Below are 22,370 nucleotides of genomic sequence, written 5' to 3'. Positions count from 1 at the left end.
AGAACAACAAGAGTCGACTGAGAGAACAGAATTGATTGTGAAGCATAGTTGTGAAATGAGGTGCGTGTGAAAATTTGGGTACATCTACAAATAAATCTTCAATTTGTTCCTTTACACGCATGTATGTAAATATCTCCGGAACAAAGTGCCTTGCTCATTTTCCTCACAACCCTCTTTTTCTATACCATCAGGTGCAAGCCTCCCTTTGCCATTTTCTCTTCTATCTTAAAGCAATGGCCAGGCCTCCCCTTGTGAGAGCCACAAACACAGATTTGAAGAAAGAATGTGAACTTCATGCTGTAATAAGAAATTGATCTGCCTGCTAGCGCACCACTGTGGCCTGTGATTGCCTGGGCCATACAAATGAAAATCCAATGCTGTGTTACACTATCCCTTTGGAATACAGTTGATAGCACAAGCACATAGAGAACGTCTCCAAGGCCTGCTCCTGCAGCCATGACAGAGGAATACAACTCTGCATTTTCCAAAGGGTGTAAACATATCGGGCTGGACGGTGGTGCGGTTTGCAGTACTGTTGCAAGATTGCAGGAAGGTCATGGGTTCAAATTCCAACCAGGGTTTTTTTCTTGTACACACCTCACCTCAGATTTGTGCTAATTCTCAAAGCGGTCAATTAAAGAGGTCTAGCGTTATTTCAGGATATTAATACAATATTTCCGGACCGTTCCTATTAGCATCTGGTGCAATGAGTATAAGTTATTATCATGACTCCCAAATAAAAATACATGTGCTTAAATCTCTACAGCCTCTATTTATGTTTAAGACTCTTATTTTGAAGAAAGAAATGAAGCAGTTCCTGTGTTATCATGCATTTTGGGTACTGAACAGATAACAGTAACAGAGTTACAGACGAGATATAAACGATTTGTAAGCAGCTGGAGAACCATCAATCATTGCTGTCGTTCACAACCTCTCTTTCTGACCATTGATTGTTCTGCTCAAAAACCAACCAGAGAGGAGAAAGGGACAAAGCCCAGACTGAGCTGGAAGCAAGAACGTTTTTTTAAAGCGGAATTACATGTGAAGGCAATAGCCAGGCTAATCCACCTCTAATTTACTAATTCCAATTAACTATTTCAAAGTCACAAGGATATAAGTGACTGCTATATAAACTTGTTAAATAAGGCTTATTTTGTATGTGGGTGTGCATGAGTGCAGAGCGCTCTTTACTGACCCGTACCTCCATCTCCTTGAGCACAGGATGGTCCTCAATACCAGGAAAGAGGACCCTCATGGCATATGTTCGGTAGTCCAGGAAGGGGATTCCTGCACCATCCAGCTCCTGGGTCAGTTCATGGATGTCTGTCTGCAACTCTGCAAAGGCTGCGAAAATGGCAAGGAACATTGCTTAGACATGTCAAATGAGCTTATAAACCATCCTCAAGAAAAAAGTAATTGCACTTTGAAATCTTTCATGTTTCAAAGACGAAAAAGCTCAAAATACGAGGCTAGTAGGAAGAAAAAGAGAAACTAAAAGGTGGAATAGAGGAAAGGCGTTTGGATCTGGGAAGCTGGAGGGGAGTGCAGAGTGTTAGAACCCACACATTACATGCTGCCACCTCACAAACTCTTGTTACACACACACACACACACACACACACACACACACACACACACTTGTTCTGCTTTGGCCCACAGCTAAACACACACCCTTGCGCCCAGATGATTTATGTGAAAGCATGTCAGTGTTTGTACACATTCTCAGCTCCCGGACAGCATGTGTTCTGACCCCATTCATTGAACTCGACTCCTTTTAATAGGGGAAAAAACTCTCAAACATATCCTAACTTTTGTTAAACTGTCTCAAATGTGTTTTATATAGAAAACTCCTTGAGGACAAAATATGGAACTCTGGCATTAGGACAACTGTGTGTCTGTGTGCTCTGTTGCCTCATCTGAAATACGGCACACACATTGATACGTAATCCAAACAAATAAACCAAAGCCCAGACTAACAGATGGCTCGTGTCACCCTGTCTTCCCTCCCCATCTCTCTTTCTCCCTCTCTCCTGCTATCAATGTGACATCTTTAAAGTCACCTTTCTACCTCTTAATCTTCCTTTCTTTCCTCCCTTCAGATTCCCCATGTACTCCACTTCTCTCTCTACTTTACACCCACTTCACTTTGTGGTAAAATACCTGGTCTCTCATGCATGGCCCCTTGAACTTTTTCACATTTTGTCCCTTGACAAAAAACTTCAATATATATTTTTTGCTATTTTATATGACATACCAACACCGGGCAGAATATAATGGACAAGTGCACTAATGATTGGTTTGGTGGTGAAATCATTTTCAGGCACAGCGTTTTGCAAGGAGAGCATTTTCCTGAGAAGCTGCATTGAGGTTATAACTCAAGAGGAGCCACAAAAATCCACAACTCAAATGGGAGAATTTGTCAACAAGAAAACTATTAGTTGTGCACTCCACCAATCTGGCCTTTATGGAGCAGGGCCAAATAGATTTGGTGTGGTTTTAGTGCCCACACAGTGGTGGATTCTTCCTTGTCGCAGGAGGCTATATCCATTCTGAAGCCAGCGTCTGATCCGATTAATGACAGACTGGCACTTTTACCTAAACCAATTAAGTTGATATCCTTTCTGAAAACATTTCCACTTTAATTTATTGCCCTTGTATATATAAGGATATACAAAGTTTAAAATAATTTCTTTGTTAGATTTTACTTTGCTTAAATCTGTAGTTTGAACTTTTAATGTATACTTCATGGTACCTATTTTGATGTTTCTGAAAACATCTTTCTAGTACATAAAAAAAGCTAACTGTCAAAACAACACAACAATGCATCTAATGTATTGTGTTTACATATTTTGCATGCCAACAACTTTTCTTGATAGAGTTTTCGGTAACACTTTATTTGACGGGTTGTGAATAAGACTGTCATGACACTGTCATAAACATGTCATAACACCTGTCATGAACATGAATAAGTCTTCAAGAATATTTATGATTGTTGTCATAAAGTGTCATTCGGTAAATCATGACACTTTTAATTCAAAGTTTACATTATTCAAAATGCTTTAATAACATATAGCTACATAATTTTTAAAGTTTAATCAGTAATACTTTCATAATAAATTTATGTCAGATCATGATTTCTTGGTTAATGTCAAGTTGTCATAACTTTGAATGACGTCAACTTTGTATTAAAAGTGTCATTTACCGAATGACACTTTATGATAACAGTCATAAATATTCATGAAGACTCCTTCATGTTGATGACAGGTGTTATGTCATGTTTATGACAGTGTTATGACAGTCTTATTCACAACCCGTCAAATAAAGTGTTACCGAGTTTTCTTTAAAGATAAAAGCACGAGTCGCAGGTGATCAGCATAGGCAGCTAATGCTAACGCCAGCATATTAGTTTAATGAATTCAATTTGACTTATCTGAATAAGACTTTCATTTGAAAAAAAGAAATGGAAATGTATTTTTTCTTCAACTTCACAATTAACTATTTTGTGATGGTTCATCACTCAAAATCTCAGTGGTTGCAAAATAAGAAAAAAAATGTTCTTCACTGTATTTGCCTCTTCTCGTATCGTTTTTATCTCCAATTTAACCTCTGTCTTTATAAACACCTCTTCCATTCCACACATTTTTCATAACCTCCTCTGGGATTTTTTCCCTTATCTGGCTCCCTGTTTCAATCTATCACTTTGTTCATGTTCATCTACCTTTCTTCTCGCAGACAATAGTGACAGCTGGGAAAAGACGGGGTCGGGGAATGTAGACTTACTGTTGGCACACCCCAGCCAATCGCAGCGTGACCCGCTGTGTGAGTGTATATGTGTGTGGGATTGCAGGTAGTTTCTAAAGGGCAGGAAATGAATACAACACAGGGGGAGAGGTGTGAAGTGGCTACAAAGAAAAAACAAAAGTATTGATGTCTTTATCTGAGGGTCTCTGCTTTAAAGGCCATCTAAAATCTCTGGGTATGAAACGCTGAAGCCTCACAACATCACAAGATAATTTTAGTACAGCATTTTAAATTAAGCCTGATATTTTTACTGTATTTAAAAACCAGCCTGGCTGATGAATGTTAAAGAAATATCACAATCTGCTACTTAAATCCCACACTAGCAACTTGTCTTGAGGCAGTTTATTCAGAGGTTGCAGGTGTGTTATGCATCAGCTCATGTAGCCTCGAGCTGCTTCAGCCCAAGCAAACACTTTTAATGCAGTGTGAGAAGCTCAATCTGATGTTTCAACTTCCTCCAGGCAGTTTTTCAAAATATACAGCAGTACTTTCCTGGTCCTATAAATATATTCTATTGTCATATCATGTCTACGACTGTCTTGGTTACCGGTTTCTCTAGCCATTTATCAGACGGCATAGCACAGAAGAATATTTGATGTCTATGACTCAATTAATGCTCCTATTTGGAGTTAGAAACTCACCATTGCAATATTGTCAGCCTCTGCTGACAATGGCATTTTTATTACTGGAATCAGTTGATACCTGTACTGATCAAGACAAAGATCCAGACTCCACAATCTGATACTAAAATGTGATGCAATTAACTTCTAAACCTTAGTTCTTTGGGTTGGACACATTTAATATTCTTAATTCAGTGTATTCAAAATTAGGGTGAGATTAAAAAAAAATTCTATGTGAGCTTATGCAACTGAAATAAACAATGATTTTAAGACGTTTGAAACATCTTTATCAGGGATGCCAACAAATATCTCTGAATATCTGAGTACTTTGCTCTGTTTGTAAAGTTTTGTGATTTCTGAAACAGAAACAAGTTGGTATTTCATTTTGCTGAATACAGGAGGTAATTACAGAAAATAACAGGACCTATAAGAACACAAAAGTAATTCCATAAAAACAGAAATTTAGTAGTGTGTCGCAATAAATCTGCTAGATTTTATTAAACTGCAATGGTGTTTTTCTGGATGTGTCTTTTTTTATTCTGATAAGAACATCAGGACAGTTTCCTGAGTTAAACTTGAACAACTAGCTAAAAACCAGTGCAGACTAAACTGTACATTTATGATGCGAATTTATTCAAGTCTCTCAAAACAATGGAACAAATGGAGTGATTTCTTTTAGATATATTAGGATGATCATGTTATCAGTATTCTCCTTTTCCTTCACCCCATCTGCTTCTCTCACTGCTCTGCCAGCAGCCCAGCATCAGCAGCCTCTCCCTGGATCCATGCTGCTTCTTGCCAAATGAATATATGCTAAAGCACTGGTGTGTAAGTTTCATTCAATCCCTCCCTGGGCTTCAGCTGTTGCCAAGCCACTCCTTCCCTATAACCCCTTACTTTCCCACCTCCATGCCCCGTCTCTTTCCATCCCTCTCTACCCTCCCAACACTTCTTGGTGTAGATGATGGTAAGGCCAGCCAGCCTGCTCCCTCATGGGGAGGAGAGACAACATCTGGTGGCTGGCTCAGATCAAAGTGCTCCTCTGGAAACGCACCAACACCCACGCAAACATACACACACACACACACACTGCTGCGACCGAACAGCAGGGGAGTGTTGGCATCGACTTGGAGAGCAAAGCAGGAGACCAAGGGAGAAAGAGCAGACAAACAACTTGATAGGACTGTTAATAGTATGTTGTGCAGCTTTGATGGAAAGTTCGAAGGATGGAACACAGTAGAGGAACAGCAGCATCAACAGTGTTGTCGAGTTTGTTGAGAATTGAGTAAGTTGGCTTAGGGAAGCACCTCTTACCCACCACTCACCTTCTTTGCACTCCAGGGCGACCCTAGACTCTAGATTATCCATCTGCAGCTGCAATCGTTTCAGGGTGCGGTCGGCATCCCGGGACTTCCTCTTGTAAGCGATCAGAACCGCAATGATGACAAACAGAAGCAGGCCGCCACCTATCCCAATGCCAATGATGGCAGGCAGAGTGAGCAGACTGTCGGAGTAGATCTGCAGTGTCCCAGGTGAAGCCTCAAAGCCTCCGACGCGGACCTGGCAACGACATTAAGGCAATGAAATTTTGGAAGTTCATGAAAGACTGAAAAAAGGGGGAGATAGAATAATAATAGTGTCCTGTATTCAGCGACATGAGAAACCTTTAAAAAAAAAACTTTTTTTAAAAAAATGCCATTGGCATTTTTATTGCTCTCTAACCTGCAACATTTAAGAACCTCACATGGACTCAGGATGAAAGCAACTTATTCAAAAGGCAACACCTGCACAAGGAATATAAATCCAACAAAATTAAAAATAAAGAGACACAAACCATATTTTTGCAAAACAAAAAATAACAAAGCACTAAGTTTCCTATACATTTTCAGGACCAAACTACAGACTCAAAACAACAAAATTCTCATCTATCTTTAAAGTAAAAAACACAAATGTTAACCATGAATTTACTGTGGAAATATTTCTCAAGGTCACGCTTTAATTAGAAACCCTGTAAAAAATAGGTAGGAAGTCAGGATAGAAGAACATATGCAGTGATGGAGTCTAGGGAAAAAAATCAAGGTGGAATAAGGAGTAAAAAATAAAGGACATAAATAAATGAGTTATGAAGACAGAAGGAGGAGAAGAAAAAGAACAGGAAAGGAATGAAGAGGGAGAAAGAAAGGAAAGAACGAAAGGAATAAATCAGCATTTAGAAAAAGAAGCAAAGGGGGACAGGAATAAGAAGGAAGAAAGGAGTCTTTTTCTTTCTTTCCTTGAAAATTCTGACAAAGATGGAAGGAATGGAAAAGGAAAGAAAAAAGTAAAAAGGGAAAAAAGAATGAAAAAATAAATTAAAGGAGGAAGGGAGAAAGGAAGGTTGTAGAGTAAAAAGGAAGTAAAGAAGTATGTATAGGTGGATACGGCACTGAGACAACAGAATCTGAAACAAAGATAGTCCAGAAATTCAAATAATGTTGCATCCTGGAAAATACGTCTCTAGGAAAGTATTCCAGATTTATTTATTTTTTTCCAGGCAGGGAAACCTTTAAGCTTCTAACATGAAAACAAAGCTGTGCCTGGTCAAGCTAAGAACAGATGTAAACTCCACTAAAATATTTTCATTTCTGCCAGAAGAGAAAATATCTGCACTCTACAGATTTTGGACCATACCTTAAACAGCTGTAAACTGCAAACATAAAATGAAACAAATCCTGAGAAACACTCCCTCCAAAACATGTTCTTTTAACCCCCCCCCCACACACACACACACACACACTTCATACCCCCTTTTAACAGGCTTAAGTCTATGAAATAGGAAATGAAGGAGGGTAAAAATAGACACAATACCTCTCATGCCCGCTAGCCATTTTTTGGTATCCACTGAATACCAACACTCTCCAAATGCCAGGGAGGATGCCAGCCAAACCAGACTGATCAAAAGCCTCTAAGACACAAATACAGTCACAAGCGCTGCCAACATTACAGGAGAGGGGATGTGTCTGTTCGTGCACTCGCAGATATCTGAATAGGATAAAATGTAGAGTAATTGGAGGTATTTGGGTCGAATAGATGGGGGAGAAGAGAATGAGATGGATGAATGAAAAGGGAGGAAGTGGATTGACGTATCAGAGGGGGATGAATTGAGAAAACAGCATATTGAGCAGAGGATGTCAGATAAAAGCGACAAAAAGAAACGTGAATGCTCCATCAGTTAAACCAAACTCATAATAGTGGAATAGGAAATATCCGCTGCTAATCAGGAGGAAAATATAAGTCAGGATGGGATAAAGCTTGTTTTCCAGTTGCATATGTAAAATCTGTTGCTCACTATACTTTGGTCAAATAAGGTCAAAATAAGAAAAAAGGAAAAACAAATCGATTTAAAAAGCTTACTTACTGTGACTTTAGTACAGTAAGGAAAACCAAATAGATTTAAAAAGTTTACTTACTGTGACTTTATGCTCTCCGGTCAGATTAGGTGATTCACACAGCAGCTGACTCTCAGACACGGTGAGGACGCAGGGCATTTCTCCGATCAGCACCGTGTAGTTTAGCTTAGAATTTCCTGGGGCTGCAGGAATTAGGTTGCGGCCCTGGAAACAGACACACAGGTAGCTCATCAGCTCAGAGAGTGGGAGTAACAGCAGTCATAAACAGATTCTCTGCAATTTCTAGCATGTTAAAATTAAGACATTTTGAGAGCTTTTAGGACTCTATGAATTATTATAGTTCTGAGAATTCAAAAAAGCTGAATTTACTTTAAAAGTAGCCTTGAGTTTATCTGCATTGTTGAGTTTAGATCTTCCAGGTTCGCTATGCGATTTATGTCAGATGAGCTTACTGAATAACCAACACTTGCACTATAATCATAAAAGCAGGTATTTGTACTTTTGACAACATGTGTTGGTGCCAAGTTCAGACTCTGGATGAAGTCATCACCTGGTGGATCCTTTCCAAACTCTTGAATGGACTTTTCTTCACGCTGATCTCAAGAGCAAGTTACGTTTTGCTTCCACTAAACTTTTACTCTCAGATACAATGCTCTGTGAACAACCAATCTCTGCAGAAATACCTACGCCCTCTTGTGGAGGGTGTCAGAGATTGTAGTTTCCCAACTGACCATGGAGAGTACATGGTCACTGGAGCCAGAATATTTTACTATTAAACATGTTTTTTATGGGTTTTATACAATATTCACCTTTTACGAGAGAGAGAAATTAGTGTTTCCATCAGCCATAAGCTATAATCACCTACATTAACAGAAATAAATGCTTTAACTACATTACTACATATAATAATTATATGGGGAAGGGGAATCCAGTCAGGTATTGCATTTAAAGAACTGTTGGTGAAATTTACTTAATGCAGATTGCTTTCTTTCCACCTTGAGTCATTTTTTCTTCATATATACAATTGCTTTGTTTTGCAGAGAGAGAAATAATTTCCCTCCTTCCAAAAGACAAAAAAGAAAAAAACACAGAAGCTTTCCCAGAAAATATTTACTGGATTAAATTTTTGGTGCATTTCTGAAAATTCTTACCACAATCAAAATTTGTCACCATGGTATAATATTTAAAGATGTATAGGAGAGCGTTGCTAGTCTTCATTTCCTAAGCCCCTCCCTGATTTGAAGGAAAAAGAGGCTTTGGTTTCCCATGAAATTGCATGATAATTTCCCTCTCGCTCCTGAAAGGCTTTGAAGTTCAGGGGTGAGGAAGTGGGGGGGTGTCATTAGACAGAGTGGGTGGGTGGGACAAATGCACACAGTATACAAACGCACTCTGCGGTTCATAGTAAACACGGCTGTGAAGTCTCTCTTCAGATGTTCTTAGATAAAAATCTGAGCAGGTGCCTTAGCAACACATGGACCCACTTTAAAAACATGACTTGCTTTGCACCTGATTTGAAAGGAACGGTTTAAACATATTTTTTTTCCCTTAAAGGTCTTCAACACCCACTGGAGAAAAACAGGTGGAGAAATATCCTTCAAGATTGAGCCACATTTAAAAGTGAGCCGTGCTGAAAGACAGATGGCGAAAAGCAAATGATTTCAAACAATTATCAGCAGCTTATTAGCTCCATTGAAGAAATAGTAAAAAAAAATTTCACCCCATTTGCGAGATTAATTGTTAAACACTTGACAAGTACGCACATTACAGGAATCCTGCAATCTACTACTGCAGCCCTTCCTGTGCACCGACTTAGTGCTAACACTCAGCTAACCTTCTTTTGTCCTGAACTCCTGGGGTGTGGAGACATTTCTGCCTCAGCTTCATAGAGCAACCTTCAATATAAAACAGCTTTCATGTAAAACCACAACAAACTCAGCCCATACATTCAGACTCCTCTCACACATTCCAGGTAAACACTGAAAGCTGACATAAAACGGGAAAGATGAGGCATGAAGGAGGGAAAAAACACACAGACACGTTGACTGGGCAGGGACACAGAGAGGAAAAATGGTGGAAAATATTAAACACATCATTTAGCAGAAGAATAATAAAAAAAGAAGAGTTTGGCAGAGAGAAGGTCGTAACAGATAAGTGCCATGAACACAAAGCAACTTACCTTGAGTATGAGTGGTGAGCTGGGCTTCAGCTCCATTTTGGGACCGAGACTTTCAAACTCTGGGTCTGGGTAGTAGCTGAAAGTCTCGTTTATCACCAGCACAGAGCGCACGCCATCCATGACGAATCCAATCTCATCAGGACTGGTGCCCATCTCAGAGAAGCTTTTGCCAGATTTGGCCACAGAGGGCGCCAGACAAACCATGACTGTGTTGTTGAGAACAGTGCAGTTCTAAAATACAGGGAGAAACAGCAATACAATAAAGATATGTCTTGAGCAGGCACTAGCCATTTTATGTCACCTTTATTATGGATCACAGAGAATTACATTTTTCATTATGATTATTATTCTAACAATGATAAGGAACAAATTTCAACAGTTTTAAATAATTCTGAACATTTAAATCTAATAACCTTCTCTCTGTTAGATTGTATTATCTGTATGATAAATGAGACAGTTAAAAAATAGTGGATTTAGTTTAAAACCCTGGTCTACAAGGGTCTAGATGCAAAAAAAAAAAAAAAGCAATGAGATAATTTTGTATTGTTGAACGGGTGTGAATTTATTTTTAGCTTCTGTCAAAAAACTTTAAGCCAAAATAATCAATGGGCTGGCAAAAGAATAGTATTTAAATGTTAAAAATAAACAAAAGTGAGCATAATCTACATATTAATCAATATGAAACCAAGAAGTCCCTTTTTTATTTTTATTCATATTCAGCTGTCTTGTCTGTACCTTTTCAGACTTGGCATATAATAATGCAACAAAAATCCAGACTTTTCAAGATAAAGTAGAAATCCTACTTCCTACTCTGAGGCAGTTTCACTGGAGTAGGGAATAAAAAGGTTAACTCAAGCATGAGCTCTGTTATAAGGGCTTAAACAGGGTTATGTGATGCAACTGATTAAATGTGTCTGTAACGACATAATGAGGAAAAGGCGGCCTAATAACATCAGTGCTGTAATCAGTGTTGATATCATCTGGATATATCCCGTGGGTTTCGAAACTTAGAACAAATTAGCCCCTAATGACGGAGAGAAACTGAAGTGGTCAACTCATGGCTGCTAACGGCAACACAGGATAGCAGAAGTGACCTTGGATAGATTCTCCTCCATTGTTAAAACGCCTTGAAAAAGTTTTCAAACCCGTTGAAATTGTTGACAGCTGTATCTAAATTCAGATTAAGTAACACGCAGGTGGACTCTATGATCCAATTTTGATACTTCTGAAAGGAAATTGGATTTTATTTAAGGGTATCAAACTAAAGGAAGTCAAAGGTATGAAAACGTCTGCCAGGCGCCACACATTGTATTACATGTGTCACAAAGTGAAACATCTGTGTTTGTACAAACACCTTGAACGAATGGTGTTTATAGGTCAATAAATAAACCTCTCTGCAGTTATGTGGGAGGGACAAAAGGAAAGTGTGGGATATTTTTATTTATTTTTTTACTTTTAGCTCGAAGTGAGAGAGGGAAAAAAAGGTTAGTTGAGCCCCGTGGTGAAGGTTGAGGAGAGAGGGATTTGCAAGAGCAGCTTTATTGCTAGTTGACATTTCAAAGGTTACACTGCTAAAAGAAAATTCAACATCAAAAACAAACAGAAAATGGGCAACTTGACCGACAGGTCAAGACTATGAGTGTGTGTATACTGAGTATGTATAATCTACCAGTTAGATTGTCCACAGAATGGAAGAGATGAAGGCTGAATCCCGTTTCCTAGGGTTACCCACAGTCCTCCCCCTCCATGTTGGCACTTAATCAAGTTGGGGTTCAAATATTCCACTGAGGAATGTGACACTCTTTGAAGAAGCTGATAAAAATATCAGTTCAATTTCTTAATTTAAAAAAAAAGTACATTAATTGTAAAGTAATGTTGAATACAGTAATTTTGTTGCTCACTGAGGATGAACTAAAGCTTTATAGAAAATGTGTTATATAGTTTATAAGACTTTTGCTCTGGTTACTGCACATTTTAAAGAGAAACTTACTTTTTCCCCCCTTTTTCATTCACATATTAATCAGAAGTGAAAATTATGCTCACTGACCAGTTTATTAAGTACACCTGTTAACTGCTCAATGACATGGCAGAAGTACATTTAGGCTTCTAGACATGGCGACTTGCAGAAGTTCACACCAAGCATCAAAATGGAGAGAGAAAAAAAAGACTAAAGGATTTGGAATGGCTGTCTATAGTATAAAACAAACATCTGATATCTTCTGGAAAAAAAATGGTATCCAGAATCTAGATAATAACTCGCATACACTTGTTACATTCAAGATATGTGGAAAATTGTGTCAGAGCCACATCAAGTCCAACCTTGAACTGACAGGCTACAACAGCAGAGGACGGCATCAAATGAAACTCCTGTCAGCCAAGAACAGGAAACTGAGGCTAGAATTTCCCTTATCAACATTAAAAGTTCAAACACTAGACTGAAGATGTCTGAGAAGACTTGATTTCAGCAGCAATGTTGAAATAAGGGGGCTCAGAAGTTGCCATAGACAACATGAAAGCATGGATTTATCATTCTTTGTTTAAAATGTTCATGCTGCTGGCGGTGCTTGTATAATCAAATGGGGGAGGAGGAGACTTTAGGCTCCAACTGAGAAATGTTTAACCATCACACCCCACATACTGCTGCCAACATGTCCAACCACTATGACCACATGTTGGTAGGTGTTGCACCATGTCATACAGCTCAAACCAACTCAAACTGGATTCTTGAACAAAGCATTGAGTTCACTGCACTCCAATGGCCTCAAGTCAGGAAATCTCAAACCAGGACAGCAGCTTTGAGATGTGTTGAATGAGGAGATTAACATGAACCCAGTTCAACAAAGTGCATAATATAAAATATTATAAAATTAATATAATATTAAACCACATGCAAAGATATGTTAAAAGATGACAGTCTAATTTTTATTTTCATGTTGCAATAATTTAAATTCAAATACATGTTTGTTTGTTTCTTAAGTTGAACTAAACATGTTAAAGCCATCACAACTGATATGAAGACTGTTATTGTGCCATTAAAAATATGTGTAATATGTGTAATTTTTCCTCTCACTTACCAAATCCAATCAGTGGCTGTTTTGTGCCGTCAATAATATTCATAATAATAATAAAGAAAATAAAAAGTGCAGGTGCAGACTCTGAAACTCACATTTTCTGACTGTCCCGCTCCGTACTTGGCTCTCATTTTGGGCTCTTTGATGGTGGCCAAGTTGGTTCCAGTTATGGTCAGCATCGTGCCTCCACTATAAGAAATACATGTAGAGAAAAAACAAACAAACAGCTTATTAAAAGCAAAAAAAAAATCTAAATGACAATTATGCAACAGCAAAAGAAAAGCACGATTTTTACAAGCTCTTATGCTTCCCACTGTGTTTTCCTGCTGCTTTTATGCAGAGATAAAAGTGACTAAATCTGTTCTCTGTGGGATTCAGCAGGACCCTTCAGATGGCAATTCACCATTAATGTGCAGCCTTTCACCTGCTTATTCATGAAAACCATTTTTGCTGTAATTATGTGATGCTACAACCGTCATCTGAATGTTAAAAGCTTGTTTAAACCCAAATGTAGGTAGGGGTGAAAACGAGGTGAATATGTAGTTATTTCAGACCGCAGAAGCCTCTGGCCTCTATTCACTACATCTCAGCAGTTAGAGGACATACAACCAGTGTAATATCGCTGCATTCTGGTATTTTTAATAGGAAATGTACATAAGCACAGGTGTCAAGACACACAGTTTTGACCTTTATGGGAATATATGATGATGACCGGCGGGGACATGGGATAATGTGGGCGAGACGCCCGTATCTCCACACGGCCTCGTCGACAGCCTCTGCTGGCCCATGAGGGTGAACTTTATCTGACGTGAGGCTTCCTGACAGATTCTGTTTAAGTTAGCTCACAACTTATGCAAGTCCAGAGCTAATGCAAGTCACCCCCAGCATAAAAATGATGCACTGGCTGAAGATCCTTTGGCTCAAACAATTCCTGAACAAGGCGAAGTACCTTCGTAAAAAAAAAAAAAAGATGTTCTGTATCTAAACTTATACTGTGTGAAAGAAGGTTTTTGACCCTTACACTAATCATGTTCGTCTGTTCTCAGCAGTGCCACATAAAGACCCTTAAGCCATATAGCTTAGCATTATAAAAAAAAGACATACAACAAGCCTATTCTCAATTTCCGAGTTGGCTGTGTTGAGTTTGTGCCAAACAAAGCTGTTATTAGGGGGGAGGAGATTTAAATTGCACAGCTTTTAGTAAAATTGGCCTTGAAATGGACCGAGACCAAGCAGGACGGGAACGTCACCTGAGCCAAGAAAAGGCTGAGAGGCTTCCAGGAGGCCACACGGTGTGGTTTCTGGGGTGGAAAGGGAACACATAAGATCGCTTCACATGTGGTTATATGCTTTGTTGGTGGAAGAATATAAACCACAGCTGTAGAACAGCAAGGTAGACACACATGTATCAATATAACAAAACTCTGACAGGCAACACTTGTCAAAATTCTATACTTCCCTTTAAAGTTTATATTTCACTAAGAATCGATGACAGATTTTTCAAAAGGGGCTTTCAAACATCTGGAAAATACCTGCAACAAATGCCAGATGCTTCCAGAATGTGCAGGCCTGTAGGCATTACTTTAAAGTTGTAATAGGACTGTTAAACAAAATCAAGTTCCTCTGCCTTCTCTCTTTGGTTCCACAGCCAACTGCAGAAATACATCAAAGTCAGGTGGAGGGCTTAGCAGTGTTAATCACTCTGGTGTACCCGCTGCTCACAGCCTTCCCCTTGATCTCTGCTCCACTGCAGCTCCTCCCCCACACTGAAACTTGTCATGAATGCACAGGCCACCGATGAAGATAAATAAACAATTTTCCAGTAAGGTTGTTGTAACCAGCAATCTTAAGCTTGTATGCACTGTGCGGAGGAGGGTTTTAGCGCATGATTGACAGCCCCAAGTCCCTCCTCCTGGCTCTGATTGGTTATTTCTGACCTCTATTTAGTGTTTCTGCAGATGGCAAAAAGAGCACCGGGAGAAGGTTTTTTTTCCCACAGATTATATGACTCACTGTAAAGACATAGTGACAGTTTTAACAGATATGTAAGTAACATGCTTGTATAAATGTTACAAACCGCACCTTTATGCAATTTTTAGTAAGACACCATTATGATGTGTAATGACTACAGAGCCATGTGTCAGTGCTTTCAGTTGAAGGATGCTTCTTCCTGAAGAAAAAATGCCAGTGCATCTCCCCAGGAATACACAGTGGCCAAAAGGAGAAACTGTGACAAAAACAGCATTCTGAAAAAAAAGCCTGACTGGTCAGGTGAACCATGTACCTCCTCTCCTGGGTGCACAAAGTAAAAGAAAAAAACCCAACAAACTCAAATCAAGCACTGAGGTCATTTCCCTCAAGGTTGTAGCTTTTGCTTTATTCTTCTTTCTAACTCTCAATCCTCAGTTCCCTCCTCATCCTTTCACACCCATTTCTTGTGATGTGAGAGTTTGTTTCCCTGCAGAGTTTTTAAACGCTTTTATTTTCACCTCAGCCCCCTGTGTCAACGCAGACGATGAGTGCTACACTTGACACAATGTTTGAAGTGAGAAAAATGGGACTTGGTACAGCAGTCAGGGTTGAGATAAATACTAAAGTGCCTTGCAAAAGGATTGGAATTAATTGAATTTGTCCACATTTTACACAGACTTAAAGTTACTTAAAAAAAAACAACAACAAAAAAAAAAACTGTGGCATGCCTTTGCATTCGGAGATTTGTTAGAGACCCAGGAACATAACAGACAGGTTAGTTATGGATACATTTAGAGCATGCTTGGTTCATGAAACAAAACACCAAGCTTTGAACGCCTCACAGAACACCGTTTAATCCAACACCTGAAAATGGAAGAAGCATAGCACAACTGCAAACCTACTAAGACATTGAAAATGACAAAACGAGCAAAGACAACATTAACCAAAGAAGCAGCCAAGAGGCCTATGGTAACTCTGGAGGTGCTGCAGAGATCCACAGCTCAGGTGTGACAATATGTTGACAGGACAACTGTGATGACAAAAAGTGTTTTTTAAAGAAAAAACACTTTTCATAAGAAAAGCGCATAATTTATGAGTTTTCATAAGAAAGTCTCATTTGAGTTTTGCCACAAGCCACCTAAATTACAAAGTAAATGCATAAAAAATGAGCTCTGGTCAGATGAAAACAAAAATGAATCTCTTTAGCCTACATACCAAATTATTTACATAGCAGAAAACCAACATTGCATATCACACTAACACACCATACAAATGGTAAACCATACTAGACATCATGTGCCTGGATGCTTTTCTTCTGTAGAGACAGTAATGCACATTTGATGGAAAGATTTTGAAACTCACATATTCCTTTCCCTCAAAGTTACAATTCTTCACTACTTCCCGATGGTTTGTCTATTATGTAAAATACCAATAAAATAAATTGAAGTTTTTTTAATACAACTAAATAAAATGGGAAAACTTCTAAATACATGAACTATTTTGAACGGCACCAAATCTGGACTTTATTCAACAAGATACCAATTAGTTTCTCTCTGAAACTAACATAAACATTTCTATCTTTTGCTTAACATCTCTGAATACTTACTTCTGCAATTGCAATATTTTGAAAGTCTAAAAGGAATTAAAGAAAATGCAGAACTTCCTGGAACTACATAGCACTTTAAAAATAACTAGAGAGTTGAAAGTGTGTTGGTGTCCCTTCAGAACCGAACAGCAGAGGAGTTTCTAGGTCATGCTTGAGAGCCCATTAGGATGTGAAAGCTTCCAGCTTTGGTTTTCTTCCCCTCTCCATGGCAGCTTGAGTTTGCAGAGGAAATCTTCCTGTGGCTATGCAGGCCGATTTCAATAAGTCAAGAAATATTTATAGACACATCTCTGTTTCAGCTCATCAGTGCACTGCTTCAGGAGCCTCTTTTTACCCCTGTTCTGCTCTCAAAGGTTTACTTTAGAAACATAAACAGAATAAATAACATACTTTAAGAAAGAGAAATGATGGTGACGATGGAGAGGGAAACTTTGCTTTTCTTTGAGAACCAGACAGGGAATGTGCAGGCAAAATAAAACATTCATCACGCTTCACGGAGAGTTCGTGTTTGAGTTAGGATGGCTGCGCTCCTTTAAAAGAAGAGTTTGAACCGGAGGTCTAACCACCTCAAAGGATTAATAATGTATTGAGGCTTTTGTGTGTGTTCTGCAGACGGACACCACATCAAGAGGAATCGGAGATGAAAACACTGTACAGATGTGAATTATAGATAACAAAATATCAAATAATATGCAAATTTATTCAACATCAGCCATATGGAAACTGGAGAGGGTCATTTGAATCGCAGCATTTACTAACGACAATCAAACCTGTTTTAAATTTCCTCTAAACTGTGGCAATCATTTCATAAGGGTGAATTTCCAGGAGAGTTGCAGAAAGGCTGCGGCGGCTGCCGTACCTGGCGATACTCCAGTCAGGCTCGATCTTGAGGATGGTGGGATCGTCCGTGTAGTTGAACTTGACCTCTGGGTTCCTCAGCTCTGCAGAGTTGATGTCCACCATGACCGGAGTGGGGGTCGGGGACTGCCCCGCCGGCGTCACACACACAATCTCCTTGTTGCTCCGCCTGGATGAGAAGAAGTAGGACAGGATGGAGAGACGAGATGAAGGTTCAACTTTTTGCTCCAAGAACTCAGACTGGAAAGAAATAACGTATCTTTAAAATAGCTCATAAATTATTTATGAAACACAAAAAATAGCAGAGTTGCACGTGCAACTTTTTGCTGGGAATTACTGATCCACAAGGCAAATATCTTTGATTGAGAGCTAAAACCACAATGTGGTGAAGTTCTTAGTTGTCTCTCCCTCCTGTGCTTCTTCTGGCTAACAGATCAGAAAAAGCTGATGTAGTTGGTCGTCTCCTAGAGTGATGTAACCCTCTCCCTGACGGACACAACCAGCGACAGCCAGCTGAGCAACTTCATGCAACGACTTTGTAACAGTAAGTTTGGGCATCATTGGGAAAGGCTTTATGAGAGCTTGAATATATGCTTCTAGAATAAAATTCTGCACATCTTTACTGTGAGAGCATTTTAACACTTTCACACATTTTACCACATCATAACCATAAGCTCCACTTCACTTTATGAGAATTCTTTGGCTATAGACCAACAAAGGAGTTAACAGTATTACAGAGAAAAGAAAATGGCACACGGCTTATTTATTAAAAAGGTACAGCGTCTAAATTAATCAGACCCATTTCACTAAAACCTGTTAATAAAATCCAGCGTAATCCAGTTCTAGTAGTTCAGACCAAAGCATATTCATATGTTACAACGACTCAGACAAAAACTACGTCTTACGCCAAATGAGAATTTGTAATGAAACTTGAAAATATCTCCCCATCCAGTCTAATAGAGCCTGAGTTGTTTTGCAATGAAGAATATGCACATTTTTCAGTTTGTATATGTGCAAAGCTAGAAGAGGCACAGCTGAAACGTACTGCTACTGTGATTGAAGTGAAAAGTAGCCCTATTATTTATTGAATCAGAATGCTGAATGAATGCTGCGCAATTTTCATTTTTGCTTCTGAAATTTAGAAAATCATGTCGAATCATCCTTTTCATTCTGCAAATTTGAAATTATTATAATTATGCACTATTTGGTCAAATAAAACTCACTTAAGTTTATGATAGTAACAAGACAAAATATGGAAAAGTTGCGTGAATGCATTTGTGTATAAGTAGGGTATGAAAACTTTTGTAAGGCCCTGTAAGTGACTCAATCATCTTTTTAAGTCCTTCAGTTTTCCTGCAGATGCTTGTACAATGTTCTGGAGCAATCTGATCACGAAGGGAGCAAGCCGATCTATACACAACTCTTCCTTCAAGATCCGCTGTGAAAGTAAACTGAAGATGGAAGATGGAGGAGAAGAGGTGTGAAAACAATTTCCTGGAGCCCGTTCTTTGCAACTTGCAGTTTTCGAGGGCGAGATTTGGGCAACTGACCAAAAATCTGGGTTATCGGGCGGCTTTGTTGGACATGTTGCTGCTGCCTCCCGGGGGAGGGACCAATTCCAACAACGACGACGTCCTCAGACCGAGAGGAGACAGAGCAGGGGATGAAATTGAAGGACAATTAAAAAAAAAAAAAGAAAGAAGAAGAAGACGAAATGGAAAAGATTTTCCACATTCCTCTGGTGCTGTGTTTCCATGACAACCACTTTCACAACATCGTCGAAGTCGAGAGCGCCTGTGGTGCAGCGAACGTATTTTTTGACAGGGTTTGCTGCCACACAAAAGAAGCCAAGAGAGGATATGGGAAGAAAAAAGGAGGAGGAAAGAAAACGGGGGTTGCACGGGGAGATAAGAGGATGAGTGACTCGGGGTAAATAGGCTTTGATTAAAGCAAAGGCCCCACTGAATACAAAGACGCATTAAAAAGATAGACTCAACCAGGTCATTACTTTGGCCATAAAGGTTATTGCTGCTCAGTGAATGAAAGGCCAAGACTATTATATTCACCTTTCTGGTGATGTGCTACAGAGCTTTAAATTGGCTTCCACTTTTTCTTTTGATGTGCTTAAAAAATCTTGAAGGATCCAAGCTCATTAATTCAACCCGTCACTTGTTGCATCAGAGAAGGAAGCAACTTTCAAAACACATGTGAAAAAGAACTGGCTCTAAAAATAGACAGTAGGAATAATTTTCTGAGTGATTAAAAGTTTTTTTCAAATGTATAACTACATTCTCTTACCGGTATGCCAAATAATAAAAAAGAAATTGTGAAATATGGGTAACACATAACTGAATTTACATCTTGTTGTGTAACCCTGGCACATCTTAGCCAAGCACAAAAATATAAATATGAAACTAAAGCAGTCAACTAAATAATCAAAACAACTATTTCTAATATATATATATATATATATGTAAGGACTAGGGTTCAGCACAAGTTACATTTGTTACTGCAATCATTCGCAACCACATCATTCCTTTGAAATTATAGTCATATTTCTGACAAAACGAGGGTTTCGCACTTATGCCTTTCACAACATAGCTGAACAGTGATATCAGTTTCCTCTGAAAATGCTGCACTATCATTCTCAAAATTGCTGTGAATTACAGTCCTGCAGGTCATCATCTTAGGCGCTGCATTCCTCAGACCTGCCGCAAATCACAAACAGTAACCAGAAACTGCCAATACATAATTATGGCACACTTCAAATAAAGGGAGAGAATGGAAGCTGGATCGAATCTAACCAATAGAGATGAAGCAAACACTTTAGTTATTGGCTATGAAGAAACATGAAAAACCCCCCAAAAAACTAGAGATTGCTGATCAGAATTTTGTGGTCACTATCTGACAGCAGTTTTTATTTATTTTTTGGTAAAACGATTGATTTGCAGGTATCAATCTCAGCCAATTTTGATTTCTCTGTATGAGCTATAAGAAAGGATTAACCCTTTGAATTAGTAGTAGAGGTGACCTCACAATGTACTGTATGTGTGAGAGAGCATGTCACATGAGCTATTAGAGCAGTTAGTGCAGCTAAGAGCTACAATTATTAAAACAGCAGTGTGCGTGTGTATTCCTGAGAAAATGCAAGTCTTTTAATTAAGATTTCCAAAAGAACGTCAGCATTTCCAAATCCATCATGTGTGATGACAGAGAGGGATAGAAAGCTTGAAAAGAAAAGAAATAGCAACTTTGCTATTCTACGTTTGAAATTTCTGTTGTCTACTTAAGATTTTGCTCTCGCTGGGAGCCAGAATGAATAGCAGACACATTGTAGTCAAATACATTTAAATTTTAAAAATAGGTTTTTACAACTTTGTGGTTTCTCAGATGTCATTTTAAACACTTTGCTGATACTAATAAATAGATAAATTACTGTTGGCATGAACTGCTAATGCCTAGACACGGTTCCCTATTTGGATTATTGAAATTTCAACCAGAAGGTCGTTGGTCAGGGCAAGTTAAGCTGAGACATGTTGAATTCAGCTTGCATCTCTAACTCCAACCAAAGCAATTTGAAAACACCGAAACCTGTTTCAGCAGTAACTTTAGCTACTTTTGATTTCAAAATCTTGCAACAGTCAAGATATGTGTACAACACTGTTGATAAAAAAAGAGGTTTAATTGATAGACTACATTCTCTTTAGAAATGCAACAATATTACGTCAACTAAAAGTAAAGCATCTCAAAATGTGTGATGTGAAACAAACAACAATTGGCAACAGTTCAAAAACAAAATCTCAACAAATGCATTTTAAATATAATTATTTTTACCTTTCAAAGGTGCATTGGTGAAGGCCGATCCTCACAATTACAGCGCTGCCTGCATTAAGATGGCTGCCTTCGATGGTGATCCTTGTTCCACCAGACAGAGGACCGGCGGAGGGGTGGACACGGGAAAAATATGGAGACTAATGAAGGGGACGGAGGGTAGACAGGTCAGGAATAACACTGTGCTTTTAACATGGCTGTCAAATGCAGTTACAAAATCAGCGTAGAAACTGTTGTCATAGGTGTATTTTAAATTAGAAACACTTGCCACAAAGGTGAAGGCCTTTGATGAAACAGTTTTGTAGTCAGGGTTGATGCAGGGTTGTTCCCCCACGCAGACCTCCACCTGAGCCTCCTGCACTCTGTAACCCGTTGCATCAAGCAGTCGACACACTATCCTAGAAGAGAAGGAAAACACAGCGGCGTTAAAGCGGTTTCTTAAAGGCTGCAATTTTGTTTGTGGAGAGTCGGTGGAAGTGAAATGCATAGATATGTGTAAAATTAGTATTCATAAACTTAAAGAACAGCAGTGTATGTTGTTGTTAGTCCATTTTGATAAGAACATTTGCAACCATAACTAATATATAAAAGTGAATAAATGACTCATCACTTTTAAATAGCACTCTTAGAGGCCTGTAAAGAAATGCAAGAGGGGCAGAGGAGGTTCTCTAACATAATTCAGATTAATGACATTATTTATTTTCACATAATAGTGTCTTTCCTACTTAGGGTTACCTATTTCACAGCAGCATGTTACGGGGCTTAACATATAAGGAGCGAAGGACAGCAGCGAAAGGTGAAAGTTTTCCATGACGGAAACTGCTTTAGTTGACACCCCGCTTTACAAAAACTTACAACAAAAAAAGATGCTGGGGAAGAAAGATACAAAGAGACGCTCAAGCGAACTTCAGAAAAACAGTTTTTCCTAATCCGTCGATGTGAGTCTAAAATCTGTCTGTCCTGTAGCTACAGTGTGTCCTTCATAAAACAACAAATGTTCAGAAAAAAAAAATAAAAAATCTCATCTGAAATGGAAGAGATTTC

The 22,370-nt window shown here is 38.8% G+C and overlaps 1 protein-coding gene across 5 annotated transcripts in view; it reads right to left on the bottom strand.

The window, feature by feature from the left end:
- Positions 1 to 22,370, bottom strand: part of plxna1b (plexin A1b) — a 247,573-nt gene that overhangs the window by 20,512 nt on the left and 204,691 nt on the right. For 3 of the 5 annotated variants that reach the window (XM_028001974.1, XM_028001972.1, XM_028001976.1), the window contains 8 exons: positions 21,595 to 21,724; positions 21,330 to 21,466; positions 17,497 to 17,664; positions 13,156 to 13,249; positions 9,990 to 10,220; positions 7,871 to 8,014; positions 5,747 to 5,981; positions 1,196 to 1,344 (listed from right to left, as the gene is read on the bottom strand). In XM_028001974.1, coding sequence (XP_027857775.1) covers positions 1,196 to 1,344; positions 5,747 to 5,981; positions 7,871 to 8,014; positions 9,990 to 10,220; positions 13,156 to 13,249; positions 17,497 to 17,664; positions 21,330 to 21,466; positions 21,595 to 21,724 — 1,288 coding nt within the window. The remainder of the gene's footprint in view (positions 1 to 1,195; positions 1,345 to 5,746; positions 5,982 to 7,870; positions 8,015 to 9,989; positions 10,221 to 13,155; positions 13,250 to 17,496; positions 17,665 to 21,329; positions 21,467 to 21,594; positions 21,725 to 22,370) is intronic. The other 2 variants (XM_028001975.1, XM_028001977.1) reach the window with 1 other exon arrangement.

This window comes from Xiphophorus couchianus, chromosome 20, assembly GCF_001444195.1.
Source record: "Xiphophorus couchianus chromosome 20, X_couchianus-1.0, whole genome shotgun sequence".
Taxonomy (NCBI): domain Eukaryota; kingdom Metazoa; phylum Chordata; class Actinopteri; order Cyprinodontiformes; family Poeciliidae; genus Xiphophorus; species Xiphophorus couchianus.
The sequence above is the reverse complement of the archived record's forward strand: the minus strand, read 5'-3'. Positions and strand labels throughout refer to the sequence as shown.